At 43.9% G+C, this 21,850-nt stretch overlaps 1 protein-coding gene across 1 annotated transcript; it reads right to left on the reverse strand.

Moving 5' to 3' along the window:
- Window positions 1-826: 826 nt before the first annotated feature.
- Window positions 827-11,404, reverse strand: LOC130494044 (E3 ubiquitin-protein ligase TRIM7-like). The gene is made up of 7 exons (XM_056867680.1): window positions 10,964-11,404; window positions 10,372-10,461; window positions 9,624-9,862; window positions 8,317-8,331; window positions 6,408-6,526; window positions 4,688-4,720; window positions 827-1,347 (listed from the first exon to the last, which is right to left on the reverse strand). Exons 1-7 carry the CDS (start codon window positions 11,402-11,404, stop codon window positions 827-829), a joined length of 1,458 nt encoding a protein of 485 aa, XP_056723658.1.
- Window positions 11,405-21,850: the final 10,446 nt, after the last annotated feature.

Below are 21,850 nucleotides of genomic sequence, written 5' to 3' on the forward strand. Positions count from 1 at the left end.
GCTCGAGCGGGTCTCAGGTCCCTCCCTTCTCCAAACCTTACCCTCCCCAGCTCTGCACCCTAAATCTCCAGGAATTTTCCAGGCCAGAGTTGGGAACCCTAGCAATGAAGTTCAGTAGCCCTTGGCCTAACTTCCCTCGCAGGGTTGTAGTGAGAACAAAGTATGAGCACCCAGTTTGGTGGAAACCCAGTTAAAGGAGAGACAGAGACAGCTGTGTGGATAAAAAGGGCTTATGATGATTAAGAAAGACTCAAAAAAATAGGAAGAGAAACATTTAACCCAGCAGGACCCTGGCTACGCAAATCCCCCTCCTGAATTTCTTTCCAACCGGAGAGTTGGGGGGGGGGCTCAAATCAGTAAACAAATCCCCCCCCAGCAAAAAAAAAAATTCAAGGCAGCACAGTTTTCAAGGTAACATAACTTTTATCATAACTGTAACATCTTTTCAACCACTGGTATAACTGAACAATAACAGCAATAAATGTGGCAGTCTTGACAGGGAGAGGGTCCTTCAGGGCCCTTCAGAAACGGTGCAGATGAACAGAGAGGCAAATCTCGACAGGTGGTGCCCAGGAAACCAAAGGAAAGAGAAAAGTCCAGAATATTTGTCTGTTCCTCTTGGGCTTGAGAGGAATGGGAGGCCGGAGGAGGCCGGGTGTGTGTGTCTCTATTCCTTGACGACAAACTGAAATGTGTTTCTGTCACTGTCAGAAATAAGATACAAAGTGGGGGGGGGGAATCTTGGGAATTTTTACTCCAGTCAGTTTGGGGGTCTGGGAGCCCCGGAGAGCCCTCATTTGGTGCTCCTGGTGTGGAGAGGAGGGTCTTAAGAAGAAGAGAGTTTGAGGTGGCCATTTTCCCACACCCAAAAGAAGGGCAGGAGGGTCTCTCCACGGAAGGAGGCTCCGGAGAACTCATAGATCAGGGATCCTCGGTCAGCGTCGAAAAAGGCCACTCGGCCCCCAGCGTAGTCCAGGCAGACTCGGATCCTCTTGGGCTCCCCGGTCAGGGTCAGGCGAGGATATTGGTTTTTTATGACAGCCCTGTAGTGACCCCCCCACTTCCCCACAGCCCAGATCCCTTCCTCAGGACTAAAGATGATCCCTCCCTTCCTCCTCACAGACTCTCTGGCCACCCCCACACGCCAGCCTTCCTCACTTCCCACAAGGACTTCCCAGAAATGGCGGCCTGCTGTGAATCCCTCACGGCCCAGAAGAGCACTACGTGTGGAAAATCTCTTAGGGTTGCTGGGCAGAGACTGAGCTTTTCCTCCCCATCTCACGCTTTTCCAGTCCTCAGACAGGACAAGGTAGATGTTGGCTGTATCCGGATCCAGAGTCACATTTACTGTTGGGGGAAAATGAGGAGACAAGAAGAGAAGCGTTTTCAGCCAGGAGATTTCTCCGCCTCTGCCCTGTTCTGCGTCCTCCTCCTGCTCCCACCTCTTCATAACCCTCTCCTGGATTCACAGACTCTCTCCCGCCTTCACCTGACCTGCTAAAAGGCAGAGCAGCCTTCCTGGGAGATTCAAGAGGAGACAGATAAAATCAACATAAAACCCCCCATAGAACACAACCCATTTCCTACCACATCCTATCCCAAAGCAGGAGACCATGGATATCTCAGTCACAGGATTTGTGTGTGTGTGTGTGTGTGTGTGTGTGTGTAAGAAATCACACGAGAGAGCATTTACACAAACACCCAAATCACATGAAAATGAGAAGGGAACAGAATGGGTTGAACTGGTCGTGGTTCTTAGTCCTGATCTGAGATACATCTCAAAACGGGTAATAAGATACCACTGAATGTGGCTTTCATTGACTCTGAATAAAACATGGAGACTGGAAGGGGGTTTCCATTTCTTTTGGCCTGCCAGGGAGATGTGTTTCTCAATTGGCATTTGGGACCATTTTGGATGGGATTGGGATGGTTTCTATGTGTCAATGAAAGAACAAAGATTGGACTAAATGCAGCTTCTCAGGGAACGTCCTGTAAGGTAAGGTTATGACAGCAGTAAAGTGGAGCTGATGTCCTGCCTGCCCCCCTCAGAGGATGCAAGCGAGATCAGACCTTCACACCACAGCCTGAAGAATCTGCCTTCCACTCGTCTGTCTTTTTAAAGATTATAACATCCACCCTGATGTAGGCCTCAGGTGTGCTTGGAAGCTTATACAATGTTTGTTCCAATTTAAATAATAAATAATGAAGGTATTACATGAATTTTGCAACTGTTTGGAGGTTCTCCATGGACCACTACGGCTGTACAAGTTTTTCCTGGATCCCAAGAATGACATTTCTACTCAACCCAACCTTCAAGTATTTGTTCTAAAGAATGATATATTCTCCTGTCATTCAAGGTGTCTCCCAGAACACCTTGAATCAAAAACACCCCAATAATAGTTTCTCTGCTTCACAGCATAGGGAACTCGGGGGAAGGAAGACAGAACAGGACTGACGTTCCCTTGAAACTCTCTGTCTTCTAGAGAGACCCAGGGGCTTCGGCAGTGGTTTCCACACAGGGACGGGCTTGTGCGGTTTCCTTGTTGCTGGTGTAGCTAATGATAAAGCACAGTGACAAGAACTGGGCTTCTGCATGACAGGTTTCCCCAACCAGTTTTCTTTCTCCAGTCCCCCAGCAGCACACACCCCCTTCCAATGGGCCACCGGGGCTTTGTCATGAAAAAAAAAATCAGTAGTGGCGCATCATTATATTGATGCCTTTCCCTGTATACTGTCACAACAGAAAGGTATAGAGGCTTACTTTTTAATGAAGGCTGGGAATGCAGAGAACCAGGTACACGTATTGATAAAACATTATATCTATATAATGCTATGACAGTATTGCCTATTTCTTAAAAACTGAAAATCCCCCCAGAGGTAGGGGAATGAAATAGCACCACCAGGTCAGGGTCAGGAAAATGGCTGCCATGCAGGTGGGAAAATCTGAATTTTTCCACCCACATAGCAGCCATCCAGGCTTTACTGAAAACCAGGTTTGAGAAAGTGGAGAAGACCTGGGAAACCCCACCAGGTGTAAAATGTGGTGAGGAAGCAGGGGGTGGGAATCACTTCCCAAAAAGGATGAACCCAGGGCTAATAACCTGTGAGAAGATGGCCAGGATCAAGCTAGAACTGACCACAAATGGGCGTTCATTCATGTCCCCTCCCTGCTCCTGCGGAAGCAACTTGACAACTTTGCAAAAATTAAGCCCTGTTGTGGTATCCTCCATGGCAATTTAAGAAGAGCTGCAATATTACCAATTGGAACCTCCTCTATACTAGAGTTACCATCACAGAGCTATCAAACTTCAAGCATCACCTACCCTGAGCAGGAAAAACCAATGTCTCAATACCCAACTTTGGCAGAAGAATACAAAGATCTTTCTTATGGACTCAGCCAAGCAACAAATGTCCTCATGCATCAAAAATGGGTTTCCTTGCCTCATGTATATTTTGCAGAGCCTTGAAAACGCTGTTCCAGGGTGTTGAACTCATTTGTTACAAGGGCCTAATTCACAATTGTCACTTGGTTGGGTCGGTCCATGCCTCGGCAACCCAAATTGGGAGCTGGGGGAGGAGGGGTGGCTGCCTCAGCTGGCTTGCAGGCTGGATAAGAGCTCTCAAGGGCCCAGATCTGGCCCACGGGCCATATGTTTGACACCTCTGCCCTATTCGGATGTTTGCAAATTTGGCAGCTGGGTAAACACATTTTAAAGCTGAATTAACTTTTAAATGAGGCAGAACTGGCTGGAAAATGACCTTGCTGCCCATACATCAAATATCCTGGAGATACATCTTCAAAAACCAGTTCTGCAACTTTACTGAAAGCTTTGGGAAAGGACTGATACGTTGCGATATACCATAAATGCTGTTTGAAAACATAGTCATTTAAAACAACCTACAACTGACCCTACGCGGAACAAAACAGAGCTAAGCCAACATTCAACCTGCATACATGAATGCGGCAAACGGAAGTTCCCGAGCCCATTTCACAGCACTAGAAAACATCTGCCTTCCTTCTGCCTGGATTCACTCTAAAATATACTCAGGAGACAGCATCCTCCTGCCCAGAAGTATGCATCCGAGTGACAGCTGGAGAGGCAGAAGACCAGGCTGAAGAGGAAGCTTGTGAGTGACAGGCACGTAGTTCCTGTTCTTCTCCCAAACATCAAACAAAAAATGTGTGTGAACAACTGGATAACAGCACCAGGGCAAGCTGGACTTCTGCCTTTATATACTGCCATTCCAGAAATGTAGCTTTAAAAAAAACTGTGAATCCAATACACAAATTATAGCACCTTGAAATTGAGGGAAACCTGGAAAGCAGGTAGGGAAATCTGCTGAGAGAAATGGGATTCCCAACCTGGTCTGGGCCTCTCATGGGGAGGATTCTGAAAGGCCCTCAAGGGCTGATGCCCAGCACCGTTTTCCCATCACTTCAATATGGGGGCAGGTAGGTGAAAGGAGGCATTCATTCCCTCAGAGTTCACCTTCTCTTTCACCCTGACAGACCTCCTCCTCAAAACAAGAAGGAAGTGGCTCTGGCAGGGAGGGAGGGATGTTCAGGAACAAAACAAGACTCTCCAGTAATGTTATTTCTGCAAAAACACAAAGTAGAAGAACACAAATTGTAAGGTAAAGTTTTTTAGTTAAGAAATAATTGATTGGTGTATGAAGAAAAAGATACCTTTCTGCAGGTGAAGTCCAGAATCCAGAGTGTCTGAGGAAGCAAAAGAAACAAAAGTGACAAAAACAACAGTTAATAATACCATCATTTTTTCTCTTGGGGAGAGAAGGTGCCATTATGTAGCCCCACCTCATCAGATCTTGAAAGCTAACCAGGGTCAGTACTTGGATAGGAGACCAAAGAAGATTCTGCAGATTAAGGCAATGGCAAAGAAATCTCTGCTTCTCACTTGCCTTGAAAATCTCTTTCTGAGGTCACCATAAGTTGGTTGTGACTTGATGGCACATGTGTACATATTTCTTCTGAATTTCTGAGAAAAATTCTTCACAAATTTTACTATTGTGGAAATATTCACATTTCTTTTCACTAGTCACTTTGAGTGACTGCAGATTCACTTCACAGAAAGTATGCTAAGGACGGTGGGCCAAGGGTGACAAAGAAGATATCGAAATGGAATATTATGTTTCTATACTAATGCCATAAGCCTCCAAGCAAAAATGGTGGAGTTAAGAGTGCTTGGTTTTAAGGGAAAACACAGGTATAGTAAGCATTACAGAAATCTGGTGGAAGAGAGAGAGCCAATGAGATACTGTCATCCCTGGATACAAACTCTATAGAAATGACAGGGAAGGGCGCATTGGAGGGGATGTTACTGTGTACATCAAGGAGGGCATTGTGCCTAATAAAACTCAGAACCATAAAAGGGGCAGACTTGTCCACAGAGTGCTCATGAGTGACAATATCAGGACTCATTTTAGTATTGGGGATGTTCTATCGGCCCCCTGACCAAAAAGCTCAGGGTGATCTAGAGAGGGAGAATGAAATCAGGGAGGCATCCAAAGGAGATTAAGAAGTAATGTTGCAGGATTTGACATATGGGAGCTTTGTGTACATGTCAAATTGTGTATATTTGCAGAATGTTCCCATTTTGGAATCATTGAGGGTTCTCTTTAAAATCCTTAAGACTTCTCTCTAATATTAGAGGGAGCAGTTCTCAGAGGGCTCACTCTCACTTGAACACTAGTTCAAGCTGCCAAAACTAGTTCAAGAGTGCCAAGTCTTACATTCAGTATCCACTGAAGGGGTTCAGTACAATGTCTCTGCTCTGGCTGCCTAGCTGAAGAGGCTATGGAGATACTTTAACAAAGAGATTATACAAAGTTGAAAATCATGATATTAATTTTATGTTATAGGTATTCAATACTATACTATTGTCATAATAGAGTTAATGTATTAAACTGCTAGTAGAATTGAATGTTTTATATAACAGAACTACTAATAGAATTAACTGCTGTGACGATATTGCAACAAGATAATGAAGAAGACCAAAGAATAACAAAAGCGTAATAGAAACAAACTTAGTAACTGGACAGTGTTACAGCAGATAAGCAAGATATGTAACCTAGTTTCTTATTGTTTGTTTTAAATAGCTGTGTTTGTCATAGTGATTTCTCAACACCAAATTATCATTAGAGACACATTAGTCTCAATGCCAAGAAAAAGTAAATGCTTGTGAAATGCTAAGGGAAAAAACATGATGATGAATGCTTATAGAAGTCTTATATAAAGGTGAATGATCCGGAGATAGGAACATTAATAATTATTATAAGAACGTGGCTTTCTAGAGGCACCTGTCTGGCCACTGTGTGAACAGACTGCTGGACTTGATAGGCTTTGGTCTGATCCAGCATGGCCTTTCTAATGTTGTTATGTTTGTTACCTTTTAATTGCTTCTTGATGCCATCCAAGAGGGGATTTAAATCCGGGAAGTCCCAGATGCGGCACTTCAGTGCAATGAGAAAAGCCACTGGATTCTCAAACACCTCCTTTTCTTCATACCTGGAGAAAAACGTTTCAAGATACCATCCATCCAATTCACAATCCCCACCCCACCCCAGGCAGATCAGAGAAACAGAGGAAGGAATCAGCAGAAATCCAAGAGACCCAGGCTGAGGCTAAAAGCAGAGCCAGTTGGGAGGCTCTTCGGAGAGCAACGCCCACCTTGCTGTAGCTCCTGAGACCCCAAAGCCACACAGCAGCTGAGGGGCATGGTTATTAAAACAAGAAAGACACCATTTGGGCTCAGACCATCATCAAAGGGGGGAGGAAGGGCTCCTGTCAGCCCCTCCCCAACCATTTTCCTGTGCTGGAACTGGACGGGGGGGGGGAAGAGTTCTTTCTCCATTTTTGCTGCTTCACCCGGACTATCTTGTGCATGTGAAGATGCAAAAATGGGGAAGTGATTCCCCTTGTGGGGGCTGTTTCAGCATGAAAAATGCCTGGGAGGGGGAGGCAGGAGCCCTTCCTCTCCTGCGGCAGCATTCCGAGACCAAATGGGCTCTGCTTTCTTTTTTTAACAAAGAAGAGAAAAACAAAACCTCTGAATAACAGGATAAAAGAGGTTCAAAAATTCCACAGGTTTGGAACAACGACTTTGCACCAGTTGTGAAATTTCAACGGTAAGTTCATAATATGTAGAATATTATTTCTCAAAAGAAAAACTTCTTTCCTCCTACTCAAAGGTATTTCAAGACTGATGAAGATTCGGAAAAGGAACCAGCCAGCATCTTGCCTTTGTTGTGTGCTTTTCCATTCTTTACTCTTTTCTTTAGAATTACCACATGATGTATGTAACAGATATTTGTACTGCAATTGAGAATTGCTGAATTGTTGAATATAGTGTGATAACCCTCTGTATTTTTACAGGATAACCCTCTGTATTTTTACTTTTTAAATATAAATTATACACACTTTGGTATTTTTTGTTTCTTTCTGAATCATTGTTCCAGACCTCTGGTGCTTTTGCACCTCTTATTTCCTTTTTTCACAGCCCTTCCCCACAGTTTCTGTGTGGCTGAGGGGAACCCAGATCCAACTCTGAAAAAAGCAAACATCAAGTTTGGCCTTAAGAACACCAACCCCACATCTTTTTCTCCCTCTCCCATAATAGGAGAACTCAGGGGCACCCAATGAAGTTGTTGAGAATTCCCTGCAGGTCGAGGTAGTGATAGCCATGAACACAGAAAGCTTTAACATGGGACTACGTGGATTCATTGAGCAGAGGTCCATCAGCAGCTATGAGACCTGGTGACTGAAGGGAACCTCCATAGCTAGAGGCAGCCAACCTCTGCTGAATAACACCACTAGGAGGCAGCAGCAGGGGAAGGCCTCAGCCTCTGTGCCGTATTTCTTGGCCGTCCAGGGGCATTCCTTAGCCACTGTGTGAAACAGGATGCTGGGCTAAATGGACCACTGGTCTCATTCAGCAGGCTCTACTTATGTTCTTATGAGGCTGATGGACAGTGGAAGGAAACAGGTCACATGACATCACCATAACCAGAAGCGTTTTTGGCTAGATCTCCAGCTAGTACCTGGAGGTTGGCAACCCTATTTGCCACTGACAGATGGCTGGAGATCCATGATTTTAATTACATCTGATTTGGCCCTCAGCCACGATCATGAAGGACCACATAAGAACATAAAGGCCCTGCTGGATCAGACCAAGGCCCATCAAGTCCAGCAGTCTGTTCACACAGTGGCCAACCAGATGCCTCTAGGAAGCCACGTTCCTCACAGGATTCCCAGACCCTTCCCAGCAGTAAGAAGGTTAATGAGAAAGATCCACTTACCTCTGCAAGATGCTTCTGGCATCCGAAAGAAAAGTGGCAGAGAGAGAGAGAGAGAGAGAAAAAGACAGACCTCAATGGTTGCTAAAAGGCCATCACGGAAAGACCCCTTCAGACCCTGGAAGATTCTGTGCTCTGGCCTTTCTCTTGTGTCCAGGAAGCAGACCCCACTTGAAGGATGGGGGGCACCTCCATAAAAGTAGGAGAAAATCTCCATGAGGTTAATATCAACAGAGTGGGGCCATTTCAAAGCTGAGCTGGTCGATCTGCTCTGATGACTCAACAGTGGCCACTTTCACAAAGGGATTTTCCCTCATGGGGAAGGCAGGAATCCCTCAGAATAGGGTCTGTAGCTCTTGTGGCTGCCTGTGGAGGCAGAGGCATTCCCAGCAACGTTACGTGCCTCAGCCCTGCATCTCTGTTATTTTCCTTCTTTCCACGCTGGAGGGCATTTCCCAGGCTTTAAAAAAAAATAGCTGTGTTACAGTTGCATTGTAACAACATACTGGTCCCAGCTTTCATACTTATTTCTTGTTGTTACAGAATTAGAACTAGAAATGTGCAGCTTGCACTTTACTTCCTCTAAAAGAAAAGCTAAGAATTAGTGCAGCAGATCATTATACTGTTACAACGCTAGAGCCATCTAGCCATTTGCCGTTCTCTGTAAAGCTTGATGGGGGCAGAGATGGGGGCCGCAGGGACTGAGGGGAGAAGAGCCAAACTCTGTCACCTTGGAGCCCTTGATGGGCTTTCCCCCCTCCTTTCCCCTGCAGTGTTGCCGTGTGGCTCAGCAGGGAAAAGGGGGGGGTCTGGGCACAAAAGCCATTGCATCGGCACAGATGTGACAGATTGGCAGCAGCAGGCATAGTGGTGCCAGCACGTGTGAATGCCACTCCTGCACCCCTTGTTTTTGCCGTTCTTTGTGGGGGGCATTTTTGTACACCCATCTGCATGCAACCAGTATAAGCTACATTCCCCACCCCCTAAGCCATCCTCCTTTTAAAACTTGCTGTGAAAAATCTTGCCTATGACCCTCGTTCCTGGTTGTTTGGAAAGAGCCACCCGTGAACCTGGGTTGATTTACATGTATTTCCCCAGACAGTTGGATGACACACAAACACACTTCTGCTTCCAAGATGGAAGCCAAGTTGCCTCAGTCTATCAGGGAAAGGGACAGGGTTCGGGGGGGGGACAGCATTTCCAGGGGGTAGAGTTTTCCCCTAGATGGAGATGAAATGGTGCAGAAGGAGACACAGAAAGGGTTTGGAGGCAGCCTCCTCCCAAATGGGAGCCTGGGCTGTTCCTGCCACACTCTTACCTGCAGGAGTTCACTGGCCGGCTGCTGACATTTCTCCTCCATCTCCCGGATGAGGCTGTCCAGAGAGGAGAGCGCCTCATACAGTTCGGCCAGGTGCTGGTCCCTTTTCCTTTCCACCTCCCTCTCCCCCGCTTCCATCTGGGTCAGCAAAAGCTTCTCCAGTTTATCCAGAAACTTATGCAGTTGCCTGAACTTGGTCACTGTCTTCTGCCGCTCTCCTTTGGTTTGCTTCTGAGATGGAAACAGAAGAAGAAAAATACAGCCAGTCTTTGCAGTGGGAAGAGGTACCTTAGGAGACTCCTATCAGAAGGGCACTTTTGACTTTCCCAGAGATCGCATCAAAACTGGGTAGGAAAAGAGAAAGATTCAGAAAGATCCATCCAAAGTACACGTGAATTATCTTTGCATTATTTTCTTCTTGGAGTAGTTCTACTTAACAAAACTCAAACATGTCCTGCAGCTTCTCACATCTCTCTCCCCCATGCACAGACACAATGGTTACTTCCAGAACCCTTTTTTATTGCAGAGCTATAAGAGGAAAGGTGTTCCCCGTAATATTTACAAATGTTCATTCTATGTTGCCTTTCATCAACTTTTCTGTGGGAAACCAGGCCATTCTGAATGGGAAGGGATTCCCTTCTCGCTTGATCTTTCTGCATTTTTAACTCGGCATCGTCGTCCCCTCCCCCCCCATGGCCATTTCCATTGTCTGTTTGCCTCCCAGCAATAAGGACACTTACGAGCAGGTCTTGGCTTTCCTTCACGATACTGGCTTTATGTGCCAGAATTTCTTCCTTCTCCTTGTGCAGAATCTCCATACAATTGCAGAACTGATCCGGGGGGGGGGGGGGCAAAGTCCCAACATTGAGGTTTGCTCCTTTTAACTATAAATCATAAAGCAATACTGTCATCAAAGCCCAATAAGTGTAGGATGTCCCGCCCCATGCAACCCCTGGGTAGAGGGTTAACATCAACTCCAGGCTACCATTTTTTTTTAAAAGGAAGAATATTGTGTGTGGAGGGAAAAGATAGTTAAACCTTCTACCAATAGGCTGCTGCCCCCTGGTGGCTCGGCAGGACAATCAGCTGGCCAAACATCAAGGCAGCCAGCCCTGAAGAGTGCCAACGTCCTAATAGCACCCCCTGAGCACAAAGGGAGGGAGATTAGGAAGGGAGCTGCCAAGCCAGGGTCGGGCAACAAAGAGATGTTGTCATTCCCTGTTTGGGCCCAAGGTGTTTCCCTACGAAAGTGTTATGGGGCACCCAGGAGTTCAGCTAGAAAGGACCCACACGTGATCTTCCCCGCCATTCTCCACCTTGTCAATTTCCAACCTTGTACTCTTGGGAAGCCTCCTCCGCAGGAATGATTTCGTGATCATTGTGCCCCTGGGACTGGTCACAGACCCCGCAGAGGGGGGCTTCCTCGTCCACGCAGAAAAACTTCAGGGGCTCCTGGTGCTTCTCGCAGACCCCCCTCCTTCGCTTCTGCCCCCTTCGCTTCTCCTCCTTCCTTTCCAGAGGACTGAGTTTCTTGGCTATTTGGACAAAGTTGGCCAGCTGCTGATTTGGCCGTAGGCTCCCCTCCTGCGCTCTCCCTCTGCACTGGGGGCAGCAGGACGCCTCCGCCCCCGACGCCCCCCAGCTCTGGATCAGGCAGGCGCGGCAGAAACTGTGGCCGCACTCGGCGATGGTCACCGGGTCGCTGAAAAACTCGAGGCAGACGGAGCAAGAGGCTTCCTCGCAGAGCTCCTTCAGGGGTCCCTCCGCCGCCATGGCTGCCTCTGCTAAGCGGGAGGGAGAAGCAGAGAGTTTCAGTTTCGTTTCCCCGCTTGCCAAAGCAGCGACGGGGCGTTTCCCTCCCTGCAAAGGACTCCCCGTTGCTGCGCTCAGCGGCCAGTTAAGGGGCAGCTGCCGGGGAGGGGGGGGGATTGCTGCACACCTTTGGCCAGCATTTGAGGGGGAGGGGGAGGGGGAGGGGGAGGGGGAGGGGTCTCCCTTCACATTCCAGGGGGAGTCCGAGGCCAGTTGGGATGAAGCGGAGGGGAGCAGCAGAGTAGCCCTGGGCGTCCGCCTTTTCCCAAAACAACAGCCAGGTTCATATCTCCCCACCCCTGTTACTTGGGAGGAGGGGCAGAAACTCTCCAATTTCCCCCAGCAAGGAAGGAAGGGAAGGGAAGGGAAGGGAAGGGAAGGGAAAGGAAAGGAAAGGAAAGGAAAGGAAGAAAGGAAGAAAGGAAGAAAGGAAGAAAGAAAGAAAGAAAGAAAGAAAGAAAGAAGGTCCAACCTTCTGGATGTGATTCCACCTCTTTGGCCCTTGCAGTTCCCACGACAGCAATACGCGCGTGTTCCGTGCAGACGGAAATCTGGAGGCAGACTCCAGATCTGAAAGATAATTCACCGTGGGTAGCCGTGTTAGTCTGTCTGCAGTAGTAGAAAAGGGCAAGAGTCCAGTAGCACCTTCAAGACTAACAAACTGACCCTACCAGAAAATATTTTTGTTAGTCTTTAAGGTGCTACTGGACTCTTGCCCTTTTCTACCACTCCAGATCTAAGAGAGGGCAGAATGGACTGCGCCACTCCAGACCGTAAGAGAGGAGAGTCCCGTTTCCAAACGCTCCCCCATATTAAAGAAAAATCCACGGGAACAGAAAAGAAGCCCAGCAAAGAAGGCTGACAATATAACATTTCTTGTTGAAGTGCTAAGTTTTCTGTTGGTAAAGAGAGAGAGTGTGTGTGGTATAGCCCAGTCTTTTGGTTGCATGTACACAACCAATAGAGCTATTCCAAGCCCATCAAAATCTTGACAAGAATATCCCAACAAATATGGAAAACAAAACCATGGCCCACAGTCTGAAAACGGTCAATTCCCAAAGAAGGAGGTGTCAAAAATTGCAGCAATTATCAGACCATCGCATTAATTTCTCATGGGGGAAAAGTGATGCTCAGTAAATGTAAAGTGATGCTCAAAATCTTACAACAAGGACTGGTACCATATATGGAACCAGAAAGGCCAGATGTTCAAACTGGTTTCAGAAAAGGAAGAAGCACTAGAGATCATATTGCAAATTTATGTTGGTTACTGGAGTATAGGAGAGAATTTCAGAAGAAAATCAGTTTGTGTTTCATAGATTACACAAAGCTTTTGACCGTGGATCAAGAAAAGATATGGGTGGTTTAAAAAGAATTGGGTGTGCCGCAGCATCTGATTGTTTTGATGCACAACCTGTGCTCGGGACAAGAGGCTACAGTTAGGAAGAATATGGAGAAACAGAATAGTTTCCAATTGGCAGAGGTGTACGACAAGGATGTATTTTATCTCCCTATCTCTTCAATCTGTACACAGAACATATCATAAGGAAAACTGGATTAGATTTGCAAGAAAATGGAGAGATAATTGGTGGAAGGAACATTAACAATTTGAGATATGCAAATAACACCACATTACTGGCTGAGAATAGTGAAGACTTAAAATGACTATTGCTGTAGGTTGTAGCAGAAAGTGCCAAAGCAGGACTACAGCTGAACATCAAGAAGACAAAAATAATGACTACTGGAGAATTACTCAGCTTTAAGGTGGACAATGAGGGAACTGACATTGTTCAAGCTTTTCTATTCCTTGGCTCCATCATCAACCAAAAGGAAGACTGCAACCAAGAAATCAGGAGATTGACAGCCCATTCCTAAGGGTTTTGTTTTTGGGGGCATAGTAGCTGGTGAGACCCCACGCCAGCGTAAGTGCACCCTTGTGCTGTAATAAAATGGCACGGATGCCAGCTCAGGGGCACTTCCACTGGTGCTGCAGAGTGGCAGAGCAAAACGGCACAGGGGTGGCAGCATAACCCCAGTGCCAGCACAAGTGTGGCGTGTGGTCAGGCACCAGCACCAAAGGGGGCATTCCTGGGGACCTTCCTGACAGTAGTCAGGTTCCAGAAGACTTTCAGCATGGGAACGCCCACTTTCCATGCTGTAAAGTTATGCCAGGTAAAATCGTGGCACAGCCCTAGAGTCCCATTATAGGCATTTCCTCATATGCACACACCCCTCATGCAGAAGGGGGCCAAGCCCCCATGGCAGCACCCCATCAATAGTGGAGGCCCACCCCCTTCATAAGCACTGGTCCCCCCACACACACACATACCTTCCAGCAGGTAAGGTGCGTGCAGCTTGAGATGCTGTCTCTCAGCTCCCCGCCATGGGGACTTAGAGCAAGTGTCTCCCCCCTCGTGGTGGTTGGGAGAGCACAAGGAAGCTAGACCCGTTTGCAGCATCACCAGGTAGGAGTCGGGCGGGGGGGCTGACATTGCATTGGCCAGGCTAGAGTGGGAGGGGCCAGTGGTGCCAGTGCCACAGACCCCTCCCCCCAGAGACCCCGACTGGATCAGTGGAACATCCCGGAGGATCTGCCATGTGCCCACCGGCGTCCTTCTTTGGCCACACATGCTGTTTATTCCCCAATAGACCACTGCAGGATGCTGCCCAACAGGTGAGGCTTTGCATGCAACTGGCAACCTTTCGCTTCACCCACTGGCTCACCCGCTAACCCAGCCTCCACTCATGATGGATCTGGCCCTGGCAGGTGGCTTCTCCTGCTGAATATCGGCCTACATGGAAAGCTTCTGCAGGAGCAAGAGGAACATGAGTCCCAAGCAGGCCCAGAGGTCAATACAGAGGGATTGCATTGCTTGTTTCATTGATTTAAATTTTACACTGTATGATCCCCCTTGAGTCTCAGTGAGAAAGGCGGACTATATAAAAGAATAATAAATACCTGGTATTGCTGTCCTGTGTCAGTTGCTCAGCGATAAGTCGAAGTTCATTCAGTAGTGGAAGAGCTTTTCCTGGTCAGGCGGTTGCCTGTCTCTGAATACTTTCCTGTAGATGAGTGCGTCTCAACCTTTCCTGCCTTCGGTCCAACTAATTACTCTTATCCAAGAACGTGGGTTTCACCATGGTATAATTTTTTTTTAGAACAACTTTTCTGAGAAGGACATCTATATGTTTCCATGCATTCTGTTATTATATTGATTGTTTATGGTAAGTTTTGAGGATGTGAAAATTGTATTAGTATTTTTAATTGCTGTAGCTTTAGAAGACAAACAAAAATAATTATTCTGTTACCAGTCAAAAATCAGTAATTGTTCTGAAAACCCCAATTCCCACCTAGACTAATAATTGCTGGAGCTTCATGTACAATTGGGTGACAACCATTGCTGTAGATAAAACTGCCTAAAAAAGAGCCCATCAGGGAGGAAACCAGACTGAACCATCCCCTTGTGAAAGGCTAAAATTTTGTTTGTGGGTTTGTTTGGTTTGGTTCTTAACATAGGGGAGTGACAAGCCCTCCCAAAGGTCCAGAGAAGATCAGGCCACTTCCAGCTTATGATATGTCTAGCCAGAATTTTTTTAAAAATGTTGGCACACTATTACATCAACCTATTATGGCAATAACTAGTTCACAGATTTTTAACGAAGCTCTTTTCATTGTGGAGTTATAAGGGGAACTGAATTGGCTGCACATTGCTCCTTTATATAACTGGAATGAAAAGCGCTAGGGAGTTACTTTAAAAAAAATGAAATCAGGGAGCTAGTACATTGTTACAATATGCAGGGGATATAATTATTTCAACAAATAAAACTATTTTGATCTAGCTGTTCCCGGTTTTTTTAAAGCCCTCCAGTAGTAGGGGGAAGAATGGTCTCCTTACGCATCAAGGCAAGGGAATCACACATGTGCAGGAATTCAGTGTAAATTAAGATAAAATAAAACCAGAATACTGAAGTCCTGCTAATATCAATGCCAGCACAAAGTCCTCACCCCCCACCCCCGTCCTCCACATTCATTGACATCATCCATATCTGTTCCTGTCGAAGGAGGACGAGTCCTGTCTTTGCCTCTTCTCTCTCCTTTGCTCCCCATCTTCAGCTTCTTGCCAGTTCCGGAGGCTCCTTCCTTTACAACAGGCACGTCCTCTCTGCTCAAAGTTTGGTTCCTGCTCCGATCACCCCTCCCCTTGCAACCTTCTCTGCTCTCGCTGTGGTCTTCCAACGTTTCCCTCAAGCCATCTCCTTCCTATCCAGCACTCCACTTCCAAAATCCTCCACTTCTCTCTTAATTCCGAACAAGTGATATTTCTCCTTCAATCCCGCCACTAACTTCCTCTCTGCTCCCAGATTCCACAGGAACTCCTCGCTCCTGCCCTTCAAACCCCCCTGTGGCCTCCCCTCACTCTGTACCTCTCCTGCTTATATCCGGACACGACTTCTTCCTGGCCTTCAAGGTCAACACCCTTTGCCTCCCTAAGACCTCCTGCGCCCTCCAACAGCTCCTCCCTTCCTGCCCCTGATGCCTGGAAATGCCCCCCAAGAACTCCTGCATGACTCTCACTTCCTTCCCTAAAAGCTTTTCTTTGGCACAACTGTTAATCTCATTTCCCTACAGCAGGGGTGGGGAACGTCAGGCCCGGGGGCCGTATAAGGCCCGCAAAATCATTTGGTCTGGCCCTTCATGGATCCTGGCAGATCTCTAGCTCCGAAGGATGCTGCCCTGCCTGAATCTCTTGGGCCCAGCTGGGGACAGCAGAGCTCAAAAGCGAGTCGCTCTATGTGGCAGACACTCGGAGCCGTCTCCGGTCGTGCCTCGTGGCTAAATGTCTGACCAAATATAGCAGGCTAATTTTTAAGTTGATAATTTTGTATGCGAATGATGTTATTAATATGCAAATGGCCCTTGGCCGAAAAAAGTTTCCCCACCCCTGCACTACAGGAATTGGAATGAATGTAGTTTCAGAGGGCAGCCAAGTTAGTCTGCAGTAGAAGAGCTAGTTTCAATTCCATCAGCCCCTGAGAGACCCGAAAATCTTGTTGGTCTCTAAGGTGCTGCTGGATTCGAATCTAGACAGAATGAATGTATATTCTTCCCATTGATACCTGCTGCCACTTTCTCCCCTCCTTTATGGCAAAGGTTACAGTGTAAGTTCCTCAAGGCAGAGACCTGTTTTCCTGTACTCTACCAAACGTCATACACATGGATGGCGCTTTAGAGATAAATCAATAACAATGGAAGGACCCACATGTTTGTCCCTCTGTCTGTGGCCGGCATAACCCAACAGAAAATAAAGGCAGGAGCCTCAGAATTGGTCACCAGCTTCTGGGTGATAATGGGACTTGCAGTGCCCAAAAGGAAGGGAATCAAAACATCCTGGCCCGGATTAGGGCCAGAAACTCCCTCTGATACTGGCAACGGAAGCAAAGACTGAATCATGAGAATCCAGTGGAAGCTTTTCTCCCTCTCTCATAATACTAGAAGGCGGGGTCATCTGCTGAAGCTGGAAGGTGAGAGATTCAAAACTGATAAAAAGGAAGTATTTCTTCACACAACGCAGGATGGTGCTGCAGTCGTCTTGTTTGTGGGCTTCTTAGAGGCACCTGGTTGGCCACTGTATGAACAGACTGCTGATGGGTCTTGGACTGATCCCGCATGGCTTTTCTTATGTTCTTATAAAGTAGTACAGACAGAGGGTGGAAAACATCTCCTTCTTTACCCGACTGCTCTGAACTATCAGAGGCAGTAGAAAAGAGCAAGAGTCCAGTAGCACCTTAAAAGACTAACAAAATTTCTGGCAGTTTATGAGCTTCTGTGAGTCACAGCTCACTTCTTCAGATACCAGAGGCTGTATGGTATAGTAGTTAGAGTGTCATAGAATCTATGAGACCCATGTTCCAATCCCAACCCCACCATGGAAGCTTGCTTGGTGACCTTGGGTGACCTCGGGTCCCTCCCCTCCCCAAACCCCACCCTCCCCAGCTCTGCACCCAAAATCTCCAGAAATTTCTCAAGCCACAGTTCACAACCCCTAGCAATGAAGCTCAGTAACTCTTGGCCTAACTTCCCTCGCAGGGTCGAACAAAGTATGAGCACCCAGTTTGTTGGAAACCCAATTAAAGTTGAGAGAGAGACAGCTGTGTGGATGAAAAGGGTTTATAATGGTTTAAAAAGAGACACAAAAACCAGGAAGAGAAATTTTTAAGCCAGAAGGACCCCGGCTATGCAAATCCCTCTCCTGAATTTCTTTCCAGCTGGAGAGTTGGGGAGGGCTCAAGTCAATAAATGAAAGCACCCTTGTGGTTGCCAGGCTGTTACAATATACCCTCCCCACCATAAAAAATTCAAGGCAGCAGTTTTCTTTTTTCTTTTTTTTTGTATAAATTTTTATTTTATTTTTATAACAGAACAAAACAAAAAAGAAAAATACAAACGGGTACGTACAAAATTTAAACACATCTTTATACAATAAAATAATAGTATTCAAAGTACCCTTAGAGCCCACCATCCACCTAGAACAGTGACCCTCCACCATACTTGTGGACTTCCGGAGAAGTATCTAAACTGTCTAATGTTATTCAGTTTAACATGAAATAATTATATGAAATAATTTCATATTTCTTAATTGCATCTATAAATTAGTAAAATTCATTTTTGCCAGTTTATCCCAATATGCGATGGCCTTTGACCATGTGTTTTTAAATTCTTCCATATCCTTCCCATGTAGGGGGACTGTTAATTTGGCCATCCGCATATATATCCATAATTTCTCTCTCCAGTCTTTAATTAGAGGTTTACTTGCTTCCAGGATTTAGTTATTGTAATCCTCGCTGCAAAACTATACTGACATATGACTCTGTCACTTTTATTCATTTTTTCTTTAGGAATTCCCAATAAACAGAAAGCAGGATCCTTTTTAATTCTGATATTAATCAGGTTATTAGTTTCATTTAATACCTTTCTCCAAAATTTTTTAATCTTTTTACAAATCCACCAGGCATGCATAAAAGTTCCTTTTTCACTACCACATTTCCAACATAAATCTGTGGTTCCTTTTTTCATTTTACTTATAATCACCGGTGTAAGATACCATCTATAAAATATTTTATACAAATTCTCTCTAATTTCATTAGTAATTGTAAATTTATATTCTTTTTTCCAAAGATTCTCCCAAATCTCCAAATTAATATTATATCCTAAATCCTTCATCCATTTTACCATCACAGGTTTAATCCTTTCTTGTTTAAATTTATTTCAAATAATAGTGTATATATCCTTGCTATCATACCTTTATTTCCCGTAGTTAATATTATTTCTAATTTAGATTTATTTCTATTAAAGCCCACCAATTTGTCTTTGTTAAATATATCCTTTAATTTATAATACATAAACCAATCTTTAATATTAAGCTCTTCTTTTGTTTTAAGAGACCACTCCCCCTTTCTACACTCCGTGATCTCTCTATAATTACCAATATCCAGATTAAGTTGCTTACCTCTCTTCATAAAAGCTTCTACTGGGTTAATCCACCCAGGAGTTTTGGTTTCCAAAAACCTCTTATGTCTTTTCCAAATTTGAAATAAGCTTGATCTAATAATATGATAATTAAATTCTTCGTTTACTTTATCCTTTTCATACCATAAGTATGCATGCCAACCAAATCGTAAATTAAATCCTTCCATTTCAAGTAAATTGGGATTCTGTAATAAGATCCAGTTTTTTAGCCAAACAAAACAGGATGCTTCATAATACATTCTCAGGTCTGGTAGACCCAACCCCCCTGTCTCTTTTAATTCAATTAAATTATTATATGCTATTCTGTGTCTTTCTTTTCCCCATAAAAAAATCAAAATTTCTTTCTTCCAGGTTTTAAAAATTTGTACTCCTTTTAAAATTGGTAAATTTTGAAATAGAAAAAGCATCTTAGGTAGTACCATCATTTTAACCACTGAGATTCTTCCCCATAATGATAACGGTAATTTTCCCAATTTTTAAAAAAGAGAGTCATATTTTTCACCAATATTTTAGTTTTGTTTCTATTTATTTTAAATCCTGCAAGCTTTCCATAAACCTCCACAATTCTGTTCCAGTCTTCAATTTGACAGTTAGGATTTGTCAAAAAACATACCATATTGTCTGCATAAGCTTTCGTCTTATAATGATTTTTCCCAATTTTAATACCTAATAAGTTTTCATTTTGTCTAATCTTTTTAAGTAAAACTTCTAAAACTAAAATAAACAATAAAGGTGAAAGACCTGGACTCCAGAGACCCATAGAAGCCAATGGGTAGACCTGGTCTCTGGAGGGGGGTGTTTTCCCCCTCCTCAGAGGCCATGTCTACCCACTGGCTTTCTTGGCGGAGGCCAGGTCTACCAATAGGCTTTTATGGCGGTAGACCAGGCCTCCAGACGAGGACGGAAATGGCAGGGACTTACAATTTAATTTTTATCAATAAATAAGATCATTATTAAGTATGATATCAAGTTTTATTCAGTGTACCTATAGTTTAATTAAGACTTAAAACTTTAATTAAAGTTTATTAAGTTAATAAACAGTGTACCTACCGATATAGTTTAAGTTTAAGAAATTTGGCTCTCAAAAGAAATCTCAATCGTTGTACTGTTGATATTTGGCTCTGTTGACTAATGAGTTTGCCGACCACTGGTCTAGCTGTTTGTTGAGTATATATACTCTCAATAGCTGTCTTAAAGCTAACTCCCATACCCATATGTTCTAATATTTTTTTCATAAATTTCCAGTTAACATTATCAAACGCTTTCTCTGCATCTAAAAAAATCATCGCTACTGGAGTTGTGGTACATTCTACATATTCTAACAAATCTATTACTGTTCTAACATTTTGACTAATCATTCTACCTGGTAAAAAACTGGCCTGATCTTCATGTATAAAATCATTCAAAACTGTTTTTAACCTAGTAGCTAAAATATCAACAAAATTTTTATAATCATTATTCAATAATGAAATAGGTCTATAGTTTTTAACTTCTAACAAGTCTGAGTTTGGTTTTGGTATTAATACTATATTTGCTTGTTTCCGGGTTTGGGGCATAGATCCATTCTGCAAGAGTTCATGACTTTTAATACATATGGAGACAATTGCTCTTCAAAAGTTTTATAATAAAATGCTTTAAAGCCATCCGAGCCTGGAGATTTATTTAACTTACTCTTACCAATTGCATCTTTCAATTCCTCCTGGGTTATCATGGAATCTAATGAATCTCTATTGTGATATTTCTTTCCAATCAAATTGTTTCAAATAAATATCCAATTCCTTATCTGATAATGGATTTCTTCTATATAAATTTGTATAATATTCTACAAATGTTTCCATAATCTTTTGTTTATTTATTATTACTTTGCCCTCTTTTTATCCTTAAAATTGGTAACTTCTTTTGTTTATGTTTGAGCTAACAGGCCAATAACTTACCCGGTTTTTAGCATGTTCAAAAAAATCTTTGTCTATTAAACATTACTTTTTTTTCAATTTCTGATGTAATTAAAAATTCATATTGCTGTTGTAGCTTTTTCAAATTATTAACCTGGTCCTGTTTAAGTAATTTGTCATGTGTTTCTTATTTTTTCCCCTTCTCTAATTTCTTGTAAAATATTTTTGTGTCTCCTTCATTTTAAACCATCTTGTATTTTGTTGAATCAAAACTCCTCTAAATACTGCTTTACCAGCATCCCAAACCATCTCATCAGATGTTCCCATGTCTACATTTTCATTAAAATAGTTTTGTATATCTATCTTTAATTTGTCTACAATCTTTTTATTTTTAATAGATATTCATTTATTGACCACAGTCTATTTCTCCTATCTCCTATCTTAACTCTTATTGTAACAGCATTGTGATCTGATAACACCCTAGGTAAGATCTCCGCATTGTCTAATATATTCATTAATTCTTTAGAGAGCCATATCATATCAATTCTTGAGTAAGTAGAATGTCTGGATGAAAAATATGTATATCCCTTTTTATTCCCATTTGACAATCTCCAGATATCAAACATTTCCCATTGTTCTATAATATCATTAAAAATACCCGGTAGTTTACCCTCACATTTCCCCCCCCTTTTTTGTAGATCTATCCAACTTTGGTTCTATTACCCCATTAAAATCTCCCATCCATATCATTTTATCTGTAGCACGTTCAGCTAATGTTAGCGCCAATTTGTTAAAAAACATCTTTTGATTTATATTTGGAGCATAGATGCCCACCAGCAATATTTTTTGGCATCCAAATGTGATTTCTATCAATAAGATTCTACCTTCATTATCATTATATACAATCTTTGGCTCCATTACCAAAGGAACATACATAGCTATCCCATTAACTTTTTTCTTTTCATTACATGATGAATTTCCTAATTTTGG

This window comes from Euleptes europaea, chromosome 1 (assembly GCF_029931775.1).
Source record: "Euleptes europaea isolate rEulEur1 chromosome 1, rEulEur1.hap1, whole genome shotgun sequence".
Taxonomy (NCBI): Eukaryota; Metazoa; Chordata; class Lepidosauria; order Squamata; family Sphaerodactylidae; genus Euleptes; species Euleptes europaea.

Bases quoted from the DNA above. Each gene is read 5' to 3' on its own strand.
- LOC130494044 (XM_056867680.1), bottom strand. From the start codon at position 11,404: ATGGCGGCGGAGGGACCCCTGAAGGAGCTCTGCGAGGAAGCCTCTTGC. The intron at 4,721-6,407 runs GTAACAAACATA...TTGCTTCCTCAG, and splicing joins CATCAAGAAGCAATTAAAAG to ACACTCTGGATTCTGGACTT. The intron at 1,348-4,687 runs GTATCTTTTTCT...TTCCCCCAACAG, and splicing joins TGGACTTCACCTGCAGAAAG to TAAATGTGACTCTGGATCCG.